This window comes from Canis aureus, chromosome 9, assembly GCF_053574225.1.
Source record: "Canis aureus isolate CA01 chromosome 9, VMU_Caureus_v.1.0, whole genome shotgun sequence".
Lineage (NCBI taxonomy): Eukaryota > Metazoa > Chordata > Mammalia > Carnivora > Canidae > Canis > Canis aureus.
Window position 1 is genome coordinate 4115998 of NC_135619.1, and position 21392 is coordinate 4137389.

General features: G+C 43.0%; 1 protein-coding gene across 4 annotated transcripts in view; it reads right to left on the reverse strand.

The window, feature by feature from the left end:
- The window catches only part of CATSPERB (catsper channel auxiliary subunit beta), a 142651-nt gene that overhangs the window by 47411 nt on the left and 73848 nt on the right, over positions 1-21392 (reverse strand). For all 4 annotated transcript variants that reach the window (XR_013385799.1, XM_077908506.1, XM_077908504.1 and 1 more), the window contains exons 16-17: positions 16043-16197; positions 7098-7252 (exon numbers count right to left, since the gene is read on the reverse strand). Coding sequence is in view for 3 of the 4 variants with exons in the window: in XM_077908506.1 (XP_077764632.1) it covers positions 7098-7252; positions 16043-16197 (310 nt within the window). In the remaining variant the exon portion in view is untranslated. The remainder of the gene's footprint in view (positions 1-7097; positions 7253-16042; positions 16198-21392) is intronic.

The window sequence follows — 21392 nt, forward strand, 5'->3', positions numbered from 1 at the left end:
TTCGTTTCCCAGAGTTAGCAGTCTTTACGTTCTGTCTCCCTTTCTGATATTTCCCACACATTTCTTCTCCCTTCCCTTATTTTCCCTTTCACTATTATAAACAATCTGATTTAAAAATGGGCAAAGGTGGGGGGTGGCTCAGTCAGTTACGAGTCTGCCTTTGGCTCAGGTCATGATCCCAGAGTCCTGGGATCCAATCTCACATCAGGCTCCCTGCTTAATGGGGAGTCTGCTTTTCCTTCTACCCCCCTCTCAAATCAATCAATCAATCAAACTTTTTTTTAAAAATGGGCAAAGTTCTTGGATAGATATTTCTCCTGTGAAGATATATAAATGGTTAATAAGCAGATGAAAAATGCCCACCATCACTAGTCATTAGGGAAATGGGAATCAAAACCGTAATGAAATACCACCTTACATCCACTAGGATGGCTATTATCAAAAAAATTAAACAGAAAGTGGCAAGTATTAGCCAGAATGTGGAGAAACTGGAATCCTTGTTGATGGGAATATAAAACACTGTGTCTGCTGTGGAAAGCGGTCTGGTCTGAAGGTTCCTCAAAATATTAAACACTGAATTACCATATGACCTGGCAATTTCAATTCTGGGTATCCACCTCACAGAATTGAAAGCAAGGTCTCAAGGAAATGTTTGTATACCTATGTTTGTGACAGCATTATTCACAAAAGCCAAAAGATGGAAGCACCCCAAGTGTCCATTGATAGATGAATGCATAAGTAAAATGGGGCACATTTTTCTTTGTGTGTGTGTAATTGTATATATGACATAAAATGGAATATGATTCAGCCTTAAAAAGAAAGGAAATCTTACAATATACAACATGAATGAACCTTGAGGATGTTATGCAAAATTAAATAAGCCAGCCACAAAAGAACAGATTTTATGTGAATCTGTTTATATGAGGCCCCTAATCTAGTCAAATTCATAGAAACAGAAAATAGAATGGTGGTCTTCATGCATTGTGAGGTTGGGGATAGGGAGTTACTGTTTAATGGGTACTGAGTTTCAGTCTGGAAGATGAAAGGCTTCTGGAGACAGATGCTCAGGATGGTTGCACAATAATGCGAATATGCTTAATGCTAAGGGACAGTAGACTTAAAAATGCCTACAGTGGTAAATTTTACATTGTGTATTTTTTTACCACAAAAATACTGAATACAAAGTAAAAGCATTAATTTTTAATATTTTATTTTAGAGAGGGAAGGAGACTGTGCGCAGAGGGAGGGGCTGAGGGAGAGAGAAAGAGAGAGAGAATCTTCAAGCCGACTCCCTGCTGAGCACAGAGCCCAGTGCAGGGCTCGACCTCAACCCTTAGATCATGACCTGAGCTGAAATCAAGAGTTGGATGCTTAACTGTCTTAACTTAAGGATGCTTAACATCCTTAACTGACTGTGCCACCCAGGACCCCCAAATAAAAGCATTATTAAAAAATAAATAAGTTTTTATCTGAATCTTACTCTTTAGTGTTACCCATTTAACTCTTCAGTATTTGTGTGTAGTTGCTCTAAAAATACCCCTTCTCCATATATTTATTGTTGATATTCATGTGTGTATATATATATATTTTTTTTAAAGGATGACACTGGGGACGCCTGGGTGGCTCAGCAGTTGGACTTCTGCCTTCAGCCTGGGGCATGACCCTGGAGACCCGGGATTGAGTCCCTGCATGGAGCCTGCTTCTCCCTCTGCCTGTGTCTCTGCTTCTCTCTCTCTGTGTCTCTCATGAATAAATAAATAAAATTTTTTTAAAATCTTTAAAAAAATAAAAAAAATAAAAGGATGACATTGGAACCTCATTAGAAAAGGCCTCAGCTGCCCACTATCTGTGTTCCTTTCAATAGCTCAGTCCAAATGGGAGTGGATCCAGATCAAAGTTACTGTCATTGGAGTATACTTGATTGCTTGGTATCTGGTAACTTTCTTGTAAGATAATTTGATACCACTGACATACTATACAAGAATATCTTTCCCAGAGCGCCTCAGATCTTTATTGCTTTAAGAGAATTATGATCATGTTTTCATTACTTTATTATTACAATGGTTTAGTGAAGTGACTGAATCTGGTATAGACTTTTTTTTGGGTATGTGTGTGAAGTTTTTTATCAAACTGTAATATTTGTGAATGGAATGCCTTGCAATATGAATGTTAATATAATGTGTAAAGGAAGATTAAAGTTTGAATGATTATCCCACCTCCCCCCCCAAAAAAAGGATGACATTGGGAAGGCATACCAGTTGCTTTGCATTTATCACCTCTACAGCAGCATGGGTCTTCAAGTCTCTGGGCAAAATGCCCAGTCATCACTGCCCACCTGGCTAATGGCAGACCAAAACCATGAAGATAGGTATAGTCAGTCTATACCATGGGCACTCAGGATAATTTCCAATTGCACTTGCCACTACACATGTCCTAAGTAAAACTGGGAAATGACTGAATTTGCCTCTTTGATAACCTTCCGGCTCCTTTTCCTTCAACTTGCTCCATTAGGACTCACAGTTCAGTAGCCTCCAGACTCAGCACTTCTATGTCCAAAGTCACCATTCTCACTGTGGAAACACCCTTCAAGAGCCCTATTTTTGTCCAACTAGGAATGCCCCAGTTTCCAGAACAATCTTTCTCTTCAACACTCTGCCAAACCTTGTCAAAATCCACTTTCCAAAGTGGCTAATGTCAGCATGACCTGAGAAGATTATTGAATGAATGGTTATTCTTTATAGGAATGCCTGGTGGATGGAGAGCCAGAGGATCTGGTTTTAGATTTCCTGTCCAGTTTTTCTTTGACTTTGAAGCATACAGAGAAGTTAGACCAAAAAAAAAAAAAAAAAAAAAAAGCATTATAGGGATAAAAATAGTCACCAAATATCAACAAAATATTAATTCATTAGGAAGATTTAAAAATTCTAAACTTATGGGGCCCCTAAATGGCTCAGTCAGTTAAGCATCCAAATTGATTTCAGCTCAGGTTGTGATTTCAGGTTGTGAGATCGAGCTTTGGGTAGGGCTCCCCCTGAGTGCAGAGCCTGCTTGAGATTCTCTTTCTTCCTCTCTCTTTGCCCCTCCCCTGCTCCCTTGCTCTCAGAAAAGAAATGAAAACAATTCTAAACTTACAAATACCTAACAACAGCCTCAAAACCTGTAAGACACATTTGATAAAACCACAGAAATTGACAAATCCAATAACACATAAGAAAATTCTAACGCAATTCTCTCAATAATTAATAGATTGAGGAGAAAGAAAATAATCAGTAAGGGTACAGAAAATTGGAACATTACAATTAATCTGATAAGTATTTGCATTACTCTGAACAACAGATTATAGTCCCTATAAACACATGTGGAGTACTCACAAAAATTGAGAATAAATAGCCTACCCCTTCACCATAAAGAAAGTTTCAACCACTTTCAAAGCTCACTTTTGAGAAACAGGAAATTCTGATCTTAAACTGTTCCAGAAAATTAAAAAATTCATTTACGACACTGGTATGATCTTGTTTAAAAAATTATGCGAGGACTATTTGAGAAAGAGAAATTACAGGCAAATGTCACTCATGAACATAGACACGAAAATCCTAAGTATTAGCAACCTGAATCCAGAAAGTATGATAATAGGTAATACGATCAAGATAGGTTTATTTCAAGACATCTGGGTTGGTAAATCCCGGAATTAGATGTGTGAAATACATAATATAACTCACAATATTATATAAAAGGTTAAAGGGGAAAATTCTATGTATGAGGTCAGTAGATGTAGAACTATTTAACACCAAAAATAAGACACCTCTTAAACTGAAAAAAAAATGAAGATAATTATCTATAAGCAAAAATAGTTAAAAGAAAAAAGATGAAAAGCATAATACATAATGGTGAAACTCTTAAAATATTCTTTCTTTACTTTTTAAAGGTTTTTTTTTAAAGATTTTATTTAGTTATTCATGAGAGACCCACAGAGAGAGGCAGGGACACAGGCAGACGGAAGCAGGCTCCCTGCTGGGAGCCCCAATCAGGCCCTGAGCTGAAGGCAGACACTCAACCACTGAGTCACCTAGGCGTCCCTTAAAATATTCCTTTAAAAGTCAGGAACAAGGAAGTCCACCATTAATAATCTGAATGTTCATGCCTAAGCCCTCTTCATTCATATGTTGAAAACCTCATGCCCAATGTGAGGGTATTAGGAAGTGGGGCCTTTTCGGAGGTGATTTAGGTCATGAGGGTGGAGCCCTCACAAATGGGATTAGTGTCCTTACAAAAGAGGCTCCAGAGAGATCCCCAGCACTCCAACACCTGAGGACACAGTAAGGAGTCAGCAACCCGGGAGAGGCTCTCACCAGAACCCAACCATGCTGGCCGCCGACTTTGGACTTCCAGTCTCCAGAACCACACGAAATACATTTGTTGTTTATAAGCCACTCAGTCTGTGGCATTTTGTCACAGCGGCCCACACAGATCTAAGGTCCCTGCTATCTATCTGCCTTGCTACTTAACAAGGTCCTGGACACTGTGATAAAGATACACTACAGAAGAAACAAAACTATTTGCAGGTGATAGGATTATCTGCTTAGACACTCAACTACCAGTGCTCAGAAAATCCAAAATAACACACAGAACAAGTACTGAAATTATTGAGAGAATTTGGCAAATTCGAACAATTGGCGATAGCTAGACAAAAGTCAGTTCTCGGACTTCCGAGGCAGAAAGATCAAGCCAACCAGGAAGCAAGGCCAAGCCAAGCCAAGTCCATAAAGCACAAAGTCAATACTTTCGCTAAGCCCACCAGAGAACTTAGGTCACCAACGAAGATATACCTGACTTACATGACATCCAGGGCCATGAGCCACGGCAAGGGGCGTCTCCACACAGGAATGGTTTCCCCTGCGGAGGAGCTGGGGTGGAGAGACACAGCTGTGGCCATAACACGAGCAAGTGAGACTGTTCTCTCGGTCCGGAACCTTCCCCCAAACCCCCTCCATCCTCCTCCTTCCTATCCCATCACAAGCAGCCCCGCCCCTGAGCACCTTTCCAGCATCCTCCAAACAAGGGCTCGGATCCCCGTAGAGTACCTTCGGGGGCCCCCCGCTCCCCTGTAGCCAACTGGCCCTCGGTGGCTTGAAGGTCTGGAGCCTCCACCTACAGCAGCGCCACGGGAGCCTTGCGCGCAGTACGTCTTAAGCAATGATTTGTGGAAGAGGCGAAGGAAGGTCTCACCCGGTTCTACCCCCTGACTGCCTAGAACCTGCCGTGGCCCCTTGCGGACCTCGGACTTTGGGGTCCCAAATCCTCGACGTGCCTGGGTCAAGGGGCACCCCCCTGTGCTCCCCTGCCCTGCCCCACAGGGGCTCACTCCCTCGTTTCCACACCAGGAGTGCGGCGTGGAGGCCGATCATAGAGCGCGCTGCTCTGGGGTTCGCATACAGGGACCCTCGTCTGACCCCACTTCACTCCTGCGGAAGCGTGTTGGCGCTTGTTCTTGCCAAGAACAAGACTCTCTTGGAGTCCCGAGAGAATTTTCACTTTGACGAAAAAGGAGCAAAGTGAACGTTGCAGCTGCTTTTGGTTTGGCAGCCAGCAGAGCGGGGCCCCTATAGGGGCAGTGCGCATCCTCAGCAGCAAACCTCCCTGCCCGCAAACTCCACGAAGCACCTCAGCATCAAGCCACCAGAGCTTTGGCCTGTGTAAGCCACTGTGCACCTGCTAGCAAGATGTGTCCTAACGGAGGGTATTTTTGGGGTCTGGGAATGCTCGGAAAGTTTTCCATCTAAATTAAGGATAATTGCTTTTTTGCTTTACTCTACTTCAGCTTGCAAAAAGTTTCATACGGAGACCCCTGGGTGGTTCAGTGGTTGAGCATCTGCCTTCCACAGGGCATGAGTAGGAGGTCCTGGGATTGAGTCCTGCATCCGGCTCCCTGCATGGAGCCTGCTTCTCCCTCTGCCTGTGTCTCTGCCTCTCTCTCTCTGTGTCCCTCATGAGTAAATAAATAAAATCTTTTTTAAAAATAAAAAATAAATGAAAAGTGGTTCTGTATGTTTTCTACAGAACATACCCACTTAAACTAAGTGGCTTTGAATGTCAAGCATACAAAAACCATTGAAAACAAAAAATAGTTTTGGAGATCATAGATATTTTTCCTTAACACAGAAAGTTCTACAAACCCCCCGTGGGGGAAATAAAACCCCAACTATGTCCAGCACTTGTTCTATTATATCTAACCTCAGTCTTTGCCTCCACTTCTATGTGAGCTGCCACATGGCACATGAAGTTGTTGGCTATGGGACCAGGTGCATACTGACAGCCCCATACAACTATAATAAACACATTTCAACCTGGTGGAATAGGACTTCCTGTGTCTGGAATACAGTGACTTTAGGGGCACTTGGAGGGCTTGGTCGGTCAAGCATCCAGCTCTTGATTTCAGCTTGACATCATGATCTCAGGATTGTGAGAGATCGAGCCCTGTGTTGGGCTCTGTGCTGGGTATGGAGCCTGCTCAGGATTCTCCCTCTGCCCCTCCCCATCCTTAAAAAAAAAAAAGGAATAAGGTGAGTTTCTGATCATCTGAAATTGTTCCTTCTCTGCTCATTAGGTGTTTCGGGAGTTGCAAAATCCACTTCCTTCAATGAGAATTTTCAAACCTTGAAGGTAGCATTAAGGGTTATTGGCTCTTGCAGGTATGCTAGAAGTAAGCATCGCTAACAATACTGCATACCCTGCCATGCAAGATGGCCTCTGCCACAGGAGGTGCGTCTGTCTGAAGGATGCATGACAATGGCCACACGTGTGTATCCTGTGGCCAAGTGGTATCTAGTGTAGCCCAGAACATATTCAATACCCCAATGACAAAGCACATTTCCAGAGCACGGCCTGATGGTCCCGACATAGCTCTACGTTTCTAAGCTTGGGGCATCATTCAAGGCCACCTTGGAATCTATAAATGTACCTGAACTTCCAAGGACTCATAAAAAGAAAAAAGACATACTCTGTTTCACCAAGAAAACTGCTCAAAGAAGTTGCCTCAAAATTTAGAGTTTAGAAATCAGTGTGCGATCTGGATGAACGGGAAGCAAATTGTTCACTACCTGGAGTGTATCATTTTCCCCAAATGAATGTTGCTGAATTTCTTGGCGTAAATACTTTCTGGAGGCTCATTTGCAGGCACATATGCATAAAAGATCATTTCTTTTAAGGTGATGTACTGTGGTGCAAGCGCAGCTTCAAAGCCCATATCAGGAGCCTAGAGGAGGAAAAGAGGAACCAAAAGCATTGCATTTAAACAATCTTATACTTCAATTAGAGCAAAATGCCAGTATCAGGTTTGTTTCCAGTGTGTGTCCCAAGGATGCTGCTTTGCTCGTCAGCAGGAGCAATATTTCAACACGCTCTGTTTGCATATGCGTGTGTGTGCAAGGGATAATGCACACATCTATCCCTGACTCCAGTGGCATTTCTCATTCCTTCTGTTTTGCACGTCATCCCCTGCAGTCAACTCGGGCACCTCCGCCCTGATCTCTGACCCGTAGGTCTTTCCAACACACCCTTCTCTGATCCTGGTCCTTTCCAGTGTTGGGAACTTTGGGGACCATCCTGAAGGGGATGCTGGATGTTGACCTGGTGGCTATGCCATGAAGAGTGGGTGGTGGATGGTGCAGACCAGTGGGGGCATGGCCATCCATTAGTGCCTCCAAGACCTGTTTTCATTCTCAAATTTGGGAACCCACTGAGTTTGGGAACTCGCTGGGAAGGGGAGAGCGTGGGAAATAGATGCAAGGAGAACTGGCATGAGACCCAACTGATCGAAGTTCTGAGGACTCTTAAAAAGGCTAACCGTGAGTTAGGGTCCCAGAGACCCTCCTAGCCTGGGAGTGGCAAGATCACCCAGTGAAACACGTGTACAAGTCCATTGAAAAGGCAACATGCTGACCAAAGCCTAGGCACTGGGACCTGTTCCCTGGGTAGAGGCCTGATCTAATAACTACCCAGTTGTGTGTGTAATTTGCTGTAAATTATTTAACCTTGCTGCGCCTCATTTTCCTCATCAGTAAAATGAGGATAAATAGCTATTATAAAGGTTTAATCATACACAGCAGTGCCTGGCACATAGAGCCAAATAAAGGCTAGAGATTATTTTTATCCAGAGCAGAAACCTGCTTTTTTGTTTTTGAGGAGGGAGGTGAACCCTTCTGGAGCCTAAAAACCTCCTTTGATTTTAATAATTTAAACTTCCACTGGGACACCCTGGGGGCTCAGTCAGTTGAGTGTCTGCCCTGGGCTCAGGTCATGATGCCCGGGGGGCCTGGGATTGAGCCCCGCCTTGGGCTTCAGCCCCGCCTCAAGCTCCCTACTCAGCAGGGATCCTGCTTCTCCTCCCTGTTTCTCTCTCTCACTATCTCTCTCTTAAACAAACAAATAAAATCTTATAAAGAACTTTCTTAGAAAAAACTTTTTATTTTTATTTTTTTTAATTTATTTTTTATTGGTGTTCAATTTACTAACATACAGAATAACCCCCAGTGCCCGTCACCCATTCACTCCCACCCCCCGCCCTCCTCCCCTTCTACCACCCCTAGTTCCTTTCCCAGAGTTAGCAGTCTTTACATTATGTCTCCCTTTCTGATATTTCCCACACATTTCTTCTCCCTTAGAAAAAACTTTTTAAAAACTAATCTTTCACATAAAAGAATTAAGACATTTTCTACAAATGATGAAGTTTGGTATCTGGGGTTTTTTTTTGGTAACTTTGACCCTCCTGCTCACGTCCTCTGACTTGTGTGTATACAGAGGCCATGTAACAGACAGCAACTACTCGGGAGTCACATGGCAGTGTGTACCACCCAGGGACTCCCACCTCCCTCTGTACACGACTCAGACAAGCAAACTGAAGGCACGATCCTTTCAGCTCCGATCTTGGACTGGTAATTCACAATGATCCATTAAAACTAACGTTGGGAGAGGAGGGGCAAGATGGCAGAAGAGTAGGGTCCCCAAGTCACCCGTCCCCACCAAATTACCTACATAACCTTCAGATCATCCTGAAAATCTACGAAATCGGCCTGAGATTTAAAGAGAGACCAGCTGGAATGCAACAGTGAGAAGAGTTCGCGCTTCTATCAAGGTAGGAAGACGGGGAAAAAGAAATAAAGAAACAAAAGGCCTCCAAGGGGGAGGGGCCCCAGGAGCCGGGCTGAGGCCGGGGCGAGTGTCCCCAGGGCAGGAGAGCCCCGTCCCGGAGACGCAGGAGCTGCACCGACCTTCCCGGGGGAAAGGGGCCCGCAGGGAGTTGGAGCAGGACCCAGGAGGGCGGGGATGCCCTCGGGCTCACGGGACACTAACAGGCACCTGCGCCCCGGGAGATGCGCCGAGCTCCCCAAGGGCTGCAGCGCGCACGGCGGGACCCGGAGCAGCTGGGGGGGGGGGGCTCGGGGGCGGCTCCGCGGGGGGGGCTGCGGGGCGGGAGCAGCTCGGGGGGCTCGGGGGCGGCTCCGCGGAGGGGGCTGAGGTGCGTGAGCGCGAATCCAACAGCGCAGGCTCCAATGCACAGGGCGCCGGGACACAGCCCAGGATCCGGCCTCCCCCGGGACAGGCAGAGGCCGGGAGAGCCCAGGACAGCGAGGACGCTCCTGCCCCAGCTGAGCTGATCAGCGGCCCCGCCCCGGAGCCTCCAGGCCCTGCAGATGGAGAGCTCCGTGGTGAGTGCAGAAGCTGACTCCAGGGCTCCAGAGCTGGCCCCGCCACTGGGGTTGTTCCTCCTGGGGCCTCACGGGGTAAACAACCTCCACTGAGCCCTGCACCAGGCAGGGGGAAGAGCGGCTCCCCCAAGTGCTAACACCTGAAAATCAGCACAACAGGCCCCTCCCCCAGAAGACCAACTAGAAGGACAAGTTCCAGGGGAAGTCAAGGGACTTAAAGTATACAGAATCAGAAGATGCTCCCCCGTGGTTTTTTTTTTTTTTTTTTTTTTTGCTTCTTGATTTCTCTTTGCTTCCCCCACTCTATTTTTTCCCTTTCTTTCTTTTTCTTTCTCTTTCTTTTTTTTCTGTTTTTCTTCCTTTTTTCTTTTTTCTTTTTCTTTTTCTCTTTTCATTCCTTCTTTCTCTCCTCTCTTTTTCTCCTTTTCCCAATACAACTTGATTTGGCCATTCTGCACTGAGCAAAATGACTAGAAGGAAAATCTCACCTCAAAAGAAAGAATCAGAAACAGTCCTCTCTCCCACAGAGTTACAAAAATTTGGATTACAATTCAATGTCAGAAAGCCAATTCAGAAGCACTATTATAAAGCTACTGGTGGCTCTAGAAAAAAGCATAATGGACTCAAGAGACTTCATGACTGCAGAATTTAGATGTAATCAGGCAAAAATTAAAAATCAATTGAATGAGATGCAATCCAAACTAGAAGTCCTAACGACGAGGGCTAATGAGGTGGAAGAACGAGTGAGTGACATAAAAGACAAGTTGATGGCAAAGAGGGAAACTGAGGAAAAAAGATACAGACAATCAAAAGACCATGAGGATAGATTAAGGGAAATAAATGACAGCCTGAGGAAGATAAACCTACATTTAATTGGGGTTCTGAGGGTGCCGAAAGGGACAGAGGGTCAGATAATGTATTTAAACAAGTCATAGCTGAAAACTTTCCTAATCTGGGAAGGGAAACAGGCATTTAGATCCAGGAAATAGAGAGACCCCCCCCCCTCTAAAATCAGTAGAAACCGTTCAACACCTCGACATTTAATAGTGAAACTTGCAAATTCCAAAGATAAAGAGAAGATCCTTAAAGCAGCAAGAGACAAGAAATCCCTAACTTAAATGGGGAGGAGTATTAGGGTAAAAGCAGACCTCTCCACAGAGACCTGGCAGGCCAGAAAGGGCTGCCAGGATATATTCAGGGTCCTAAATGAGAAAAACATGCAACCAAGAATATTTTATCCAGCAAGGCTCTCATTCAGAATGGAAGGAGAGATAAAGAGCTTCCAAGATAGGCAGGAACAGAAAGAATATGTGACCTCTGAACCAGCTCTGCAAGAAATTTTAAGGGGGACTCTTAAAATTCCCCTTTAAGAAGAAGTCCAGTGGAACAATCCACAAAAACAAGGACTGAATAGATATCATGATGACACTAAACTCATATCTTTCGATAGTAACTCTGAACGTCAGTGGGCTTAATGACCCCATCAAAAGGCTCAGGGTTTCAGACTGGATAAAAAAGCAGGACCCATGTATTTGCTGTCTACAAGAGACTCATTTTATACAGAAGGACACCTACAGCCTGAAAATAAAGGGTTGGAGAACCATTTACCATTCGAATGGTCCTCAAAAGAAAGCAGGGGTAGCCATCCTTATATCAGATAAACTAAAATTTACCCCGAAGACTGTAGTGAGAGATGAAGAGGGACACTATATCATACTTAAAGGATCTATTCAACAAGAGGAGTTAACAATCGTCAATATATATGCCCCAAATGTGAGAGCTGCCCAATATCAATCAATTAATAACCAAAGTTAAGACATACTTAGATAATAATACACTTATACTTGGTGACTTCAATCTAGCGCTTTCTACACTTGATAGGTCTTCTAAACACAACATCTCCAAAGAAACGAGAGCTTTAAATGATACACTGGACCAGATGGATTTCACAGATATCTACAGAACTTTACATCCAAACTCAACTGAATACACATTCTTCTCAAATGCACATGGAACTTTCTCTAGAATAGACCACATACTGGGTCACATATCAGGTCTGAACCGATATCAAAAGATTGGGATCGTCCCCTGCATATTCTCAGACCATAATGCCTTGAAATTAGAACTAAATCACAACAAGTAGTTTGGAAGAACTCCAAACATGTGGAGGTTAAGGACCATCCTGCTAAAAGATGAAAGGGTCAACCAGGAAATTCAGGAAGAATTAAAAAGATTCATGGAAACTAATGAGAATGAAGATACAACCATTCAAAATCTTTGGGATACAGCAAAAGGAGTCCTGAGGGGGAAATACATTGCAATACAAGCATCCATTCAAAAACTGGAAAGAACTCAAATACAAAAGCTAACCTTACACCTAAAGGAGCTAGAGAAAAAACAGCAGATAGATCCTACACCCAGCAGAAGAAGGGAGTTAATAAAGATTCGAGCAGAATTCAACGAAATAGAGACCAGAGGAACTGTGGAACAGATCAACAAAACCAGGAGTTGGTTATTTGAAAGAATTAATCAGATAGATAGACCATTAGCCAGCCTTATTAAAAAGAAGAGAGAGAAGACTCAAATTAATAAAATCATGAATGAGAAGGGAGAGATCACTACCAACACCAAGGAAATACAAACGATTTTAAAAACATATTATGAACAGCTATATGCCAATAAATTAGGCAATCTAGAAGGAATGGAAGCATTTCTCGAAAGCCACAAACTACCAAAACTGGAACAGGAAGAAATAGAAAACCTAAACAGGCCAATCACCAGGGAGGAAATTGAAGCAGTCATCAAAAACCTCCCAAGACACAAAAGTCCAGGGCCAGATGGCTTCCCTGGGGAATTCTATCAAACGTTTAAAGAAGAAATCATACCTATTCTACTAAAGCTCTTCGGAAAGATAGAAAGAGATGGAGTACTTCCAAACTCGTTCTATGAGGAGAGTATCACCTTAATTCCAAAACCAGACCACCCCAACAAAAAGGAGATTTATACACCAATATCCCTAATGAACATGGATGCAAAAATTCTCAACAAGATATTAGCCAATAGGATACAACAATACATCAAGATGATTATTCACCATGACCAAGCAGGATTTATCCCCGGATGCAAGGCTGGTTCAACACTCGTAAAACAATCAATGTGATTCATCATTTCAGCAAGAGAAAAAACAAGAACCAGAGAATCCTCTCAAGAGATGCAGAGAAAGCATTTGACAAAATACAGCATCCATTCCTGATCAAAACTCTTCAGAGTGTAGGGATAGAGGGAACATTCCTCAACATCTTAAAAGCCATCTACGAAAAGTCCACAGCAAATATAATTCTCAATGGGGAAGCACTGGGAGCCATTCCCCTAAGATCAGGAACATACAGGGATGTCCACTCTCACCACTGCTATTAAACATAGGACTACAAGTCCTAGCCTCAGCAATCAGACGACAAAAAGACATTAAAGGCATTCAAATTGGCAAAGAAGAAGTCATACTCTCCCTCTTGGCCGATGACATGATACTCTCCATAGAAAACCCAAAAGCCTCCACCCCAAGATTGCTAGAACTCATACAGCCATTTGGCAGTGTGGCAGGATACAAAATCAATGCCCAGAAATCAGTGGCATTTCTATACACTAACAATGAGACTGAAGAAAGAGAAATTAAGGAGTCAATCCCATTTACAATTGCACCAAAAGCATAAGATACTTAGGAATAAACCTCACCAAAGAGGTAAAGGGTAAAGGATCTATACCCTAAAAACTACAGAACACTTCTTAAAGAAATTGAGGAAGACACAAAGAGATGGAAAAATATTCCATGCTCATGGATTGGAAGAATTAATATTGTGAAAATGTCAATGTTACCCACGGCAATTTACACATTTAATGCAATCTGTATCATAATACCATGGACTTTCTTCAGAGAATTAGAACCAATTATTTTAAGATTTGTGTAGAATCAGAAAAGACCCCGAATAGCCAGGGGAATCTTATAAAAGAAAACCATATCTGGGGGCATCACAATGCCAGATTTCAGGTTGTACTACAAGGTTGTGGTCCTCAAGACAGTGTGGTCCTGGCACAAAAACAGACGCATAGATCAATGGAACAGAATAGAGAATCCAGATGTGGACCCTCAACTTTATGGTCAACTAATATTCGATAAAGGAGGAAAGACTATCCACTGGAAGAAAGACAGTCTCTTCAATAAATGGTGCTGGGAAAATTGGACATCCACATGCAGAAGAATGAAACTAGACCACTCTCTTGCACCAGACACAAAGAGAAACTCAAAATGGATGAAAGATCTCAATGTGAGACAAGATTCCATCAAAATCCTAGAGGAGAACACAGGCAACACCCTTTTTGAACTCGGCCACAGTAACTTCCTGCAAGATACATTCACGAAGGCAAAAGAAACAAAAGCAAAAATGAACTATTGGGACTTCATCCAGATAAGAAGCTTTTGCACAGCAAAGGATACAGTCAACAAAACTCAAAGACAACCTACAGAATGGGAGAAGATATTTGCAAATGACGTATCAGATAAAGGGCTAGTTTCCAAGATCTATAAAGAACTTCTTAAACTCAACACCAAAGAAACAAACAATCCAATCATGAAATGGGCAAAAGACATGAACAGAAATCTCATAGAGGAAGACATAGACATGGCCAACACGCACATGAGAAAATGCTCGGTATCACTTGCCATCAGGGAAATACACATCAAAACCACAATGAGATACCACCTCACACCAGTGAGAATGGGGAAAATTAACAAGGCAGGAAACCACAACTGTTGGAGAGGATGTGGAGAAAGGGCAACCCTCCTGCACTGTTGGTGGGAATGTGAACTGGTGCAGCCACTCTGGAAAACTGTGTGGAGGTTCCTCAAAGAGTTAAAAATAAACCTGCCCTATGACCCAGCAATTGCACTGCTGGGGATTTACCCCAAAGATACAGATGCAATGAAACGCCGGGACACCTGCACCCCGATGTTTATAGCAGCAATGGCCACGATAGCCAAACTGTGGAAGGAGCCTCGGTGTCCATCGTAAGATGATGGATAAAGAAGATGTGGTTTATGTATACAATGGAATATTACTCAGCCATTGGAAATGACAAATACCCACCATTTGCTTCAACGTGGATGGAACTGGAGGTTATTATGCTGAGTGAAGTAAGTCAATCGGAGAAGGACAAACATTGTATGTTTTCATTCATTTGGGGAATATAAATAATAGTGAAATGGAATAGAAGGAAGGGAGAAGAAATGGGTAGGAAATATCAGAAAGGGAGACAGAACATAAAGACTCCTAACTCTAGGAAACGAACTAGGGGTGGTGGAAGGAGAGGAGGGCAGGGGGTGGGGGTGAATGGGTTAAGGGCACTGAGCGGGGCACTTGACGGGATGAGCACTGTGTGTTATTCTGTATGTTGGCAAATTGAAAACCAATAAAAAATAAATTTATTATTAAAAATAACTAAAGTTGGCCTTTATTCTATTTCCTTTAGGCCAAAGGAAGAGTTTTATTAAGCCCCAGTCAAAAAAAGAAAAGACAAAAGTCTAATTCTTTGCCCATGTACTGAGGAAAATTTATTTTCATGACCTTGTGCCCAGTGATGAATTCTTAGCACATGCCCCTTCATAAGCAGTACATTATACAGTAAAATTCTTAGAAAACCCTGTGGTTCACCTGCAAAGAAGATAATGTCTCCTTCCTAAGTCAGCATTAGAAAAGGAAAAAAAAATAAAAGATGAAGGGGCACGGTTATTACAAAAGCAGAAAGGTAAACCAGTGGGGAAAAAGATAACTCGTGTTTCTTGGTCAACCTTGGGAGGTAGGAAACCAAATCTACCATTAACCTGGGTTGGAAGTAAAAGGTTTAAGTATCTGGTGGTGTTGCCATAAGGATATTTGTAGGAAGATATTCTGGGTGGAGTTAAATTGAAAGGGACCGGGAAGAAGGTGTTGGAGATGTTCTCTAGTAGGTAGAGGTTTCTTTCAAAGTCAAATGGAGCAAAATGCGTGGCTAAGAGTTTGTCCCAAGCAAGACATCATCCCGTTTCCCTGTAATTCTGTATATAGAATGTGGCATCTGTTCTTAAAACTGGCAAACTCTGGGATCCCTGGGTGGCGCAGCGGTTTGGCGCCTGCCTTTGGCCCAGCGCGCAATCCTGGAGACCCGGGATCGAATCCCACATGGGGCTCCCGGTGCATGGAGCCTGCTTCTCCCTCTGTCTGTGTCTCTGCCTCTCTCTCTGTGACTATCATAAATAAATTAAAAAAAAAAACTGGCAAACTCTCTCAACCCATTATATCACTCACCTGTCCAAAGATACTTTTAGAATTTCCAAAAGCTCTAAGGGACCCATCAGCTTCAAAATGGTCTGGAGTCAGTTTATGTATAAAGCCCATGTGGTCATAGTATAATGTGAAGATATTATCAGAGACAGATCCGATTTTGCTGTATCTTCTTAATCCTATTAGGAATGAAACAGAAGCGTCTTGATATTGATGAAGTACAACTGGAGAACATACCATACCTTGCGGGGAGGAAAACAAACCACAGCTATTCACTGAAACTAAGGGGTGGGAGAGTAGGGCTTCGAGACTCCAGAACTGGTAAGACACTTTAGTCCTTGTTAAGTCCCTGGAAAGTCCTTTCCAGGCTCCAAATCATGATAGAATCTGTTTGCCAAAGTAGATGGAGGGCAGATGGTGGGACCACAACAGAGATCTGGAGAAAAAGAGGGTAGGTCCCCCTGGTGGTGGTTCCTCGTCCTAACCCAGGGAACTGGGTGCCCAAAAAGGGGGCAGCAGGAGTAACCCTCAGGGGGCTGAGGGCAGCCACCCACGGAGACTGGTGGGTCGCAGGCCATCCTTGGATGGCTGTGTGGGGCTGGGCCGCTGTCCTGAGTTCCTGTCACGTGTCAGGGCAGCGCATGAAGCTCATCTGGGAGGTGGCTGTTGGGACAGAAAACAGCCACCCAGCCAGGCAGATGCTGGTCCAGAGTGGGAGAGCCAGAGAGCAAGCTCAGCTCTTGGAATCGGAAAGGCTGATCTCTACACCACCACCCCGATTCTGGCAGACACCCCAGGTCCATTCTCTCTCGGACCCCTGAACGTTGGAGTGCCCCAGGACTCAATGTTTAGATCTCATCCAGTTTTAGAATTTCAATCCCATTTTTATGTGGCTGAGTCCCAAGTTTAAACCTACCATCTCATACTTGTGCCTGACCTGCAGATTTGCTTCGGCCGGCTCCAGACCCACGGCAGGCAGGTGTCCCAAACCCAACTCATCTCCAATTGAATTCGCCATCCTCAGGCAAAGTCCTCCACCCTAGTCCTCCCTCCTCATTTCCATCAGGGCACCTGCATTCTTCCTGTTGCTCAGTCTGAAACCATGGTGTCATTCTTTTGGTTTTTTTTTTTAATTAATATTTTATTTATTTATTTATTTATTTATTTATTTATTTATTTGACAGAGAGAGAGAGCAAGTGCACAAGCAGGGGGAGCAGCAGGCAGTGGAAGAAGGAGAAGCAGGCTCCCCATCAATCAGGGAACCTAATGCAGGGCTTGATCTCAGGACCATGGGATCACAACCCAGCCAAAAGCAGATGTGTAACTGATAAGCCACTCAGGCACCCCTTGATTAGTCTTTGTTTCTTTGTTTTTGTACATTTTTTTTGTGGGTTTGATTTGTCAACATATAGCATATCACCCAGTGCTCATCCCGCCAAATGCCCCCCTCAGTGCCCGTCACCCAGTCACCCCAACCCCACGCCCACCTCCCTTTCCACTCCCCCTTGTTCATTTCCCAGAGTTAGGAGTCTCTCATGTTCTGTCACCCTCGCTGATATGTCCCACTCATTTTCTCTCCTTTCCCTTTTATTCCCTTTCACTATTTTTTTATATTCCCCAAATGAATGAGACCATATACTGTTTGTCCTTCTCCGATTGACTCATTTCACTCAGCATAATACCCTCCAGTTCCATCCACATTGAAGCAAATGGTGGGTATTTGTCGTTTCTAATGGCTGAGGAATATTCCATTGTATACATAAACCACATCCTCTTTATCCATTCATCTTTCGATGGACACCGAGGCTCCTTCCACAGTTTGGCTATTGTGGACATTGCTGCTAGAAACATCGGGGTGCAGGTGTTCCAGCATTCAAGGTATCTGTATCTTTGGGGTAATACCCAGAAGTGCAATTGCTAGGTCATAGGATAGCTCTATTTTTAACACTTTGAGGAACCTCCACACAGTTTTCCAGAGAGGCTGCACCATTTCACATTCTCACCAACAGTGTAAGAGGGTTCCCTTTTCTCTGCATCCTTTCCAACATTTGTAGTTTCCTGTCTTGTTAATTTTCCTCATTCTCACTGGTGTGAGGTGGTATCTCATTGTGGTTTTGATGTGTATTTCCCTGACGGCAAGTGATGCGGAGCATTTTCTCATGTGCTTGTGGGCCATGTGTGTGTCCTCTTTGAAGAAATTTCTGTTCATGTCTTTTGCCCATTTCATGATTGGATTGTTTATTTCTTTGCTGTTGAGTTTAATAAGTTCTTTATAAATCTTGGAAACTAGCCCTTTATCTGATATGTCATTTGCAAATATCTTCTCCCATTCTGTAGGTTGTCTTTTAGTTGTGTTGACTGTTTCTTTTGCTGTGCAGACGCTTTTTATCTTGATAAAGTCCCAATAATTCATTTTGCTTTTGTTTCTCTTGCCTTCATAGATGTATCTTGCAAGAAGTTGCTGTGGCCAAGTTCAAAAAGGGTGTTGCCTGTGTTCTCCTCTAGGATTTTGATGGATTCTTGCATTTAGATCTTTCATCCATTTTGAGTTTATCTTTGAGTATGGTGTAAGAGAATGATATAGATTCATTCTTCTTCATGTGTCTGTCCAATTTTCCCACCACCATTATTGAAGAGACTGTCCTTTTTCCAGTGGATAGTCTTTCCTGCTTTGTCGAATATTAGTTGACCATAAAGTTGAGGGTCCACTTCTGGGTTCTGTATTCTGTTCCGTTGATCTATGTGTCTGTTTGTGTGCCAGTACCATACAGCTTTGTAGTACGACTTGAAATCTGGCATTGTGATGCCCCCAGATACGGTTTTCTTCTTCAATATTCTCCTGGCTATTTGGGGTCTTTTCTGAATCCACACAAATCTTAAGATGATTTGTTTCAACTCTCTGAAGAAAGTCCATGGTATTATGATACAGATTGCATTAAATGTGTAAATTACCCTGCGTAGCATTGCCATTTTCACAATATTAATTCTTCCAATCCATGAGCATGGAATATTTTTCCATCTCTTTGTGTCTTCCTCAATTTCTTTCAGAAGTGTTCTGTAGTTTTTAGGGTATAGATCCTTTACCTCTTTGGTTAGGTTTATTCCTAGGTATCTTATGCTTTTGGGAGCAATTGTAAATGGGATTGACTCCTTAATTTCTCTTTCTTCAGTCTCATTGTTAGTGTATAGAAATGCCACTGATTTCTGGGCATTGATTTCATATCCTGCCACACGGCCAAATTGCTGTATGAGTTCTAGCAATCTTGGGGTGGAGACTTTTGAGTTTTCTAGGTACAGTATCATGTCATCTGCAAAAAGGGAGAGTTTGACTTCTTCTTTGCCAATTTGAATGCCTTTAATGTCTTTTTGTTGTCTGATTGCTGAGGCTAGGACTTCCAGTACTATGTTGAATAGCAGTGGTGAGAGTGGACATCCCTGTCTTGTTCCTGATCTTAGGGGAAAGATTCTCAGGGCTTCCCCATTGAGAATGATATTTGCTGTGGGCTTTTCATAGATGGCTTTTAAGATGCTGAGGATCTCACTATGCAGAGTATCCCTACACTCTGAAGAGTTTTGATCAGGAATGGATGCTGTATTTTGTCAAAAGCTTTCTCTGCATCTATTGAGAGGATCCTATGGTTCTTGTTTTTTCTCTTGTTGACATGATCTATCACATGATTGCTTTACGAGTGTTGAACCAGCCTTGCATCCTGGGGATAAATCCCACTTGGTCAAGGTGAATAATCTTCTTAACGTACTGTTGGATCCTATTATCCTAGTATCTTGTTGAGAAATTTTGCATCCATGTTCATCAGGGATATTGTTCTATAATTCTCCTTTTTGGTGGAGTCTCTATCTGGTTTTGGAATTAAGGTGATGCTGGCCTCAGAGAATGAGTTTGGAAGTATTCCATCCCTTTCTAGCTTTCAGAACAGCTTTAGTAGAATAGGCTTTGTTTCTTTAAACGTTTAATAGAATTCCCCTGGGAAGCCATCTGGCCCTGGATTTTGTGTTTTGGGAGGTTTTTGATGACTGCTTCAATTTCCTCCCTGGTTATTGGCCTGTTCAGGTTTTCTATTTCTTCCTGTTCCAGTTTTGGTAGTTTGTGGTTTCCAGAAATGTGTCCATTTCTTCTAGATTGCCTAATTTATTGGCGTATAGCTGCTCTTTTTTTATTATTTATGATAGTCAGAGAGAGAGAGAGAGAGAGGCAGAGACATAGGCAGAGGGAGAAGCAGGCTCCATGCACCGGGAGCCCAACGTGGGATTCGATCCCGGGTCTCCAGGATCGCGCCCTGGGCCAAAGGCAGGCGCCAAACCGCTGCACCACCCAGGGATCCCGTATAGCTGCTCTTAATAAGTTTTTAAAATCGTTTGTATTTCCTTGGTATTAGTGGTGATCTCTTCTTTTTCATTCGTGGTTTTATTAATTTGAGTCTTCTTTCTTTTGAATAAAGCTGGCTAATGGTTTATCTATCTTATTAATTCTTTCAAAGAATCAACTCCTGGTTTTGTTGATCTGTTCTACAGTTCTTCTGGTCTCTATTTCATTTAGTTCCGCTCAAATATTTATTAACTCTCTTCTTCTGCTGGTTGTAGGTTTTATTTGCTGTTCTTTCTCCAGTTCCTTTAGGTGCGATGTTAGCTTGTGTATTTGAGTTTTTTCCAATTTTTTGAGGGATGCTTGTATTGCAATGTATTTCCCTCTCAGGACTGCTTTTGCTGTATCCCAAAGATTTTGAACAGTTGTATCTTCATTTTCATCAATTTCCATGAGTCTTTTTAATTCTCTAATTTCTGGGGATCCCTGGGTGGGGCAGCGGTTTGGCGCCTGCCTTTGGCCCAGGGCGTGATCCTGGAGACCCGGGATTGAATCCCACATCAGGCTCCCGGTGCATGGAGCCTGCTTCTCCCTCTGCCTGTGTCTCTGCCTCTCTCTCTCTCTCTCTGTGACTATCATAAATAAATAAAAATTAAAAAAAAAAGTTTTAAAATTCTTCTCTAATTTCCTGGTTGACTCATTCATCTTTTAGCGGGATGCTCTTTAACCTCTACATGTTTGAGTTTCTTCCAAGTTTCTTCTTGTGATTGAGTTCAAGTTTCAAAGGTAGAAAATATGCAGGGGACAATCCCAAGCTTTTGGTATCGGCTAAGACCTGATTTGTGACCCAGTATGTGGTCTTTTCTGGAGAAAGTTCCATGTGCACTTGAGAAGAATGTGTATTCAGTTGCATTTGGATGTAAAGTTCTGTAAATATCTGTGAAATCCATCTGGTCCAGTGTATCACTTAAAGTTCTTGTTTCTTTGGAAATGTTGTGCTTAGAAGATCTGTCATTTGCTGAAAGGGCCGTGTTGAAGTCTCCTGGTATTAG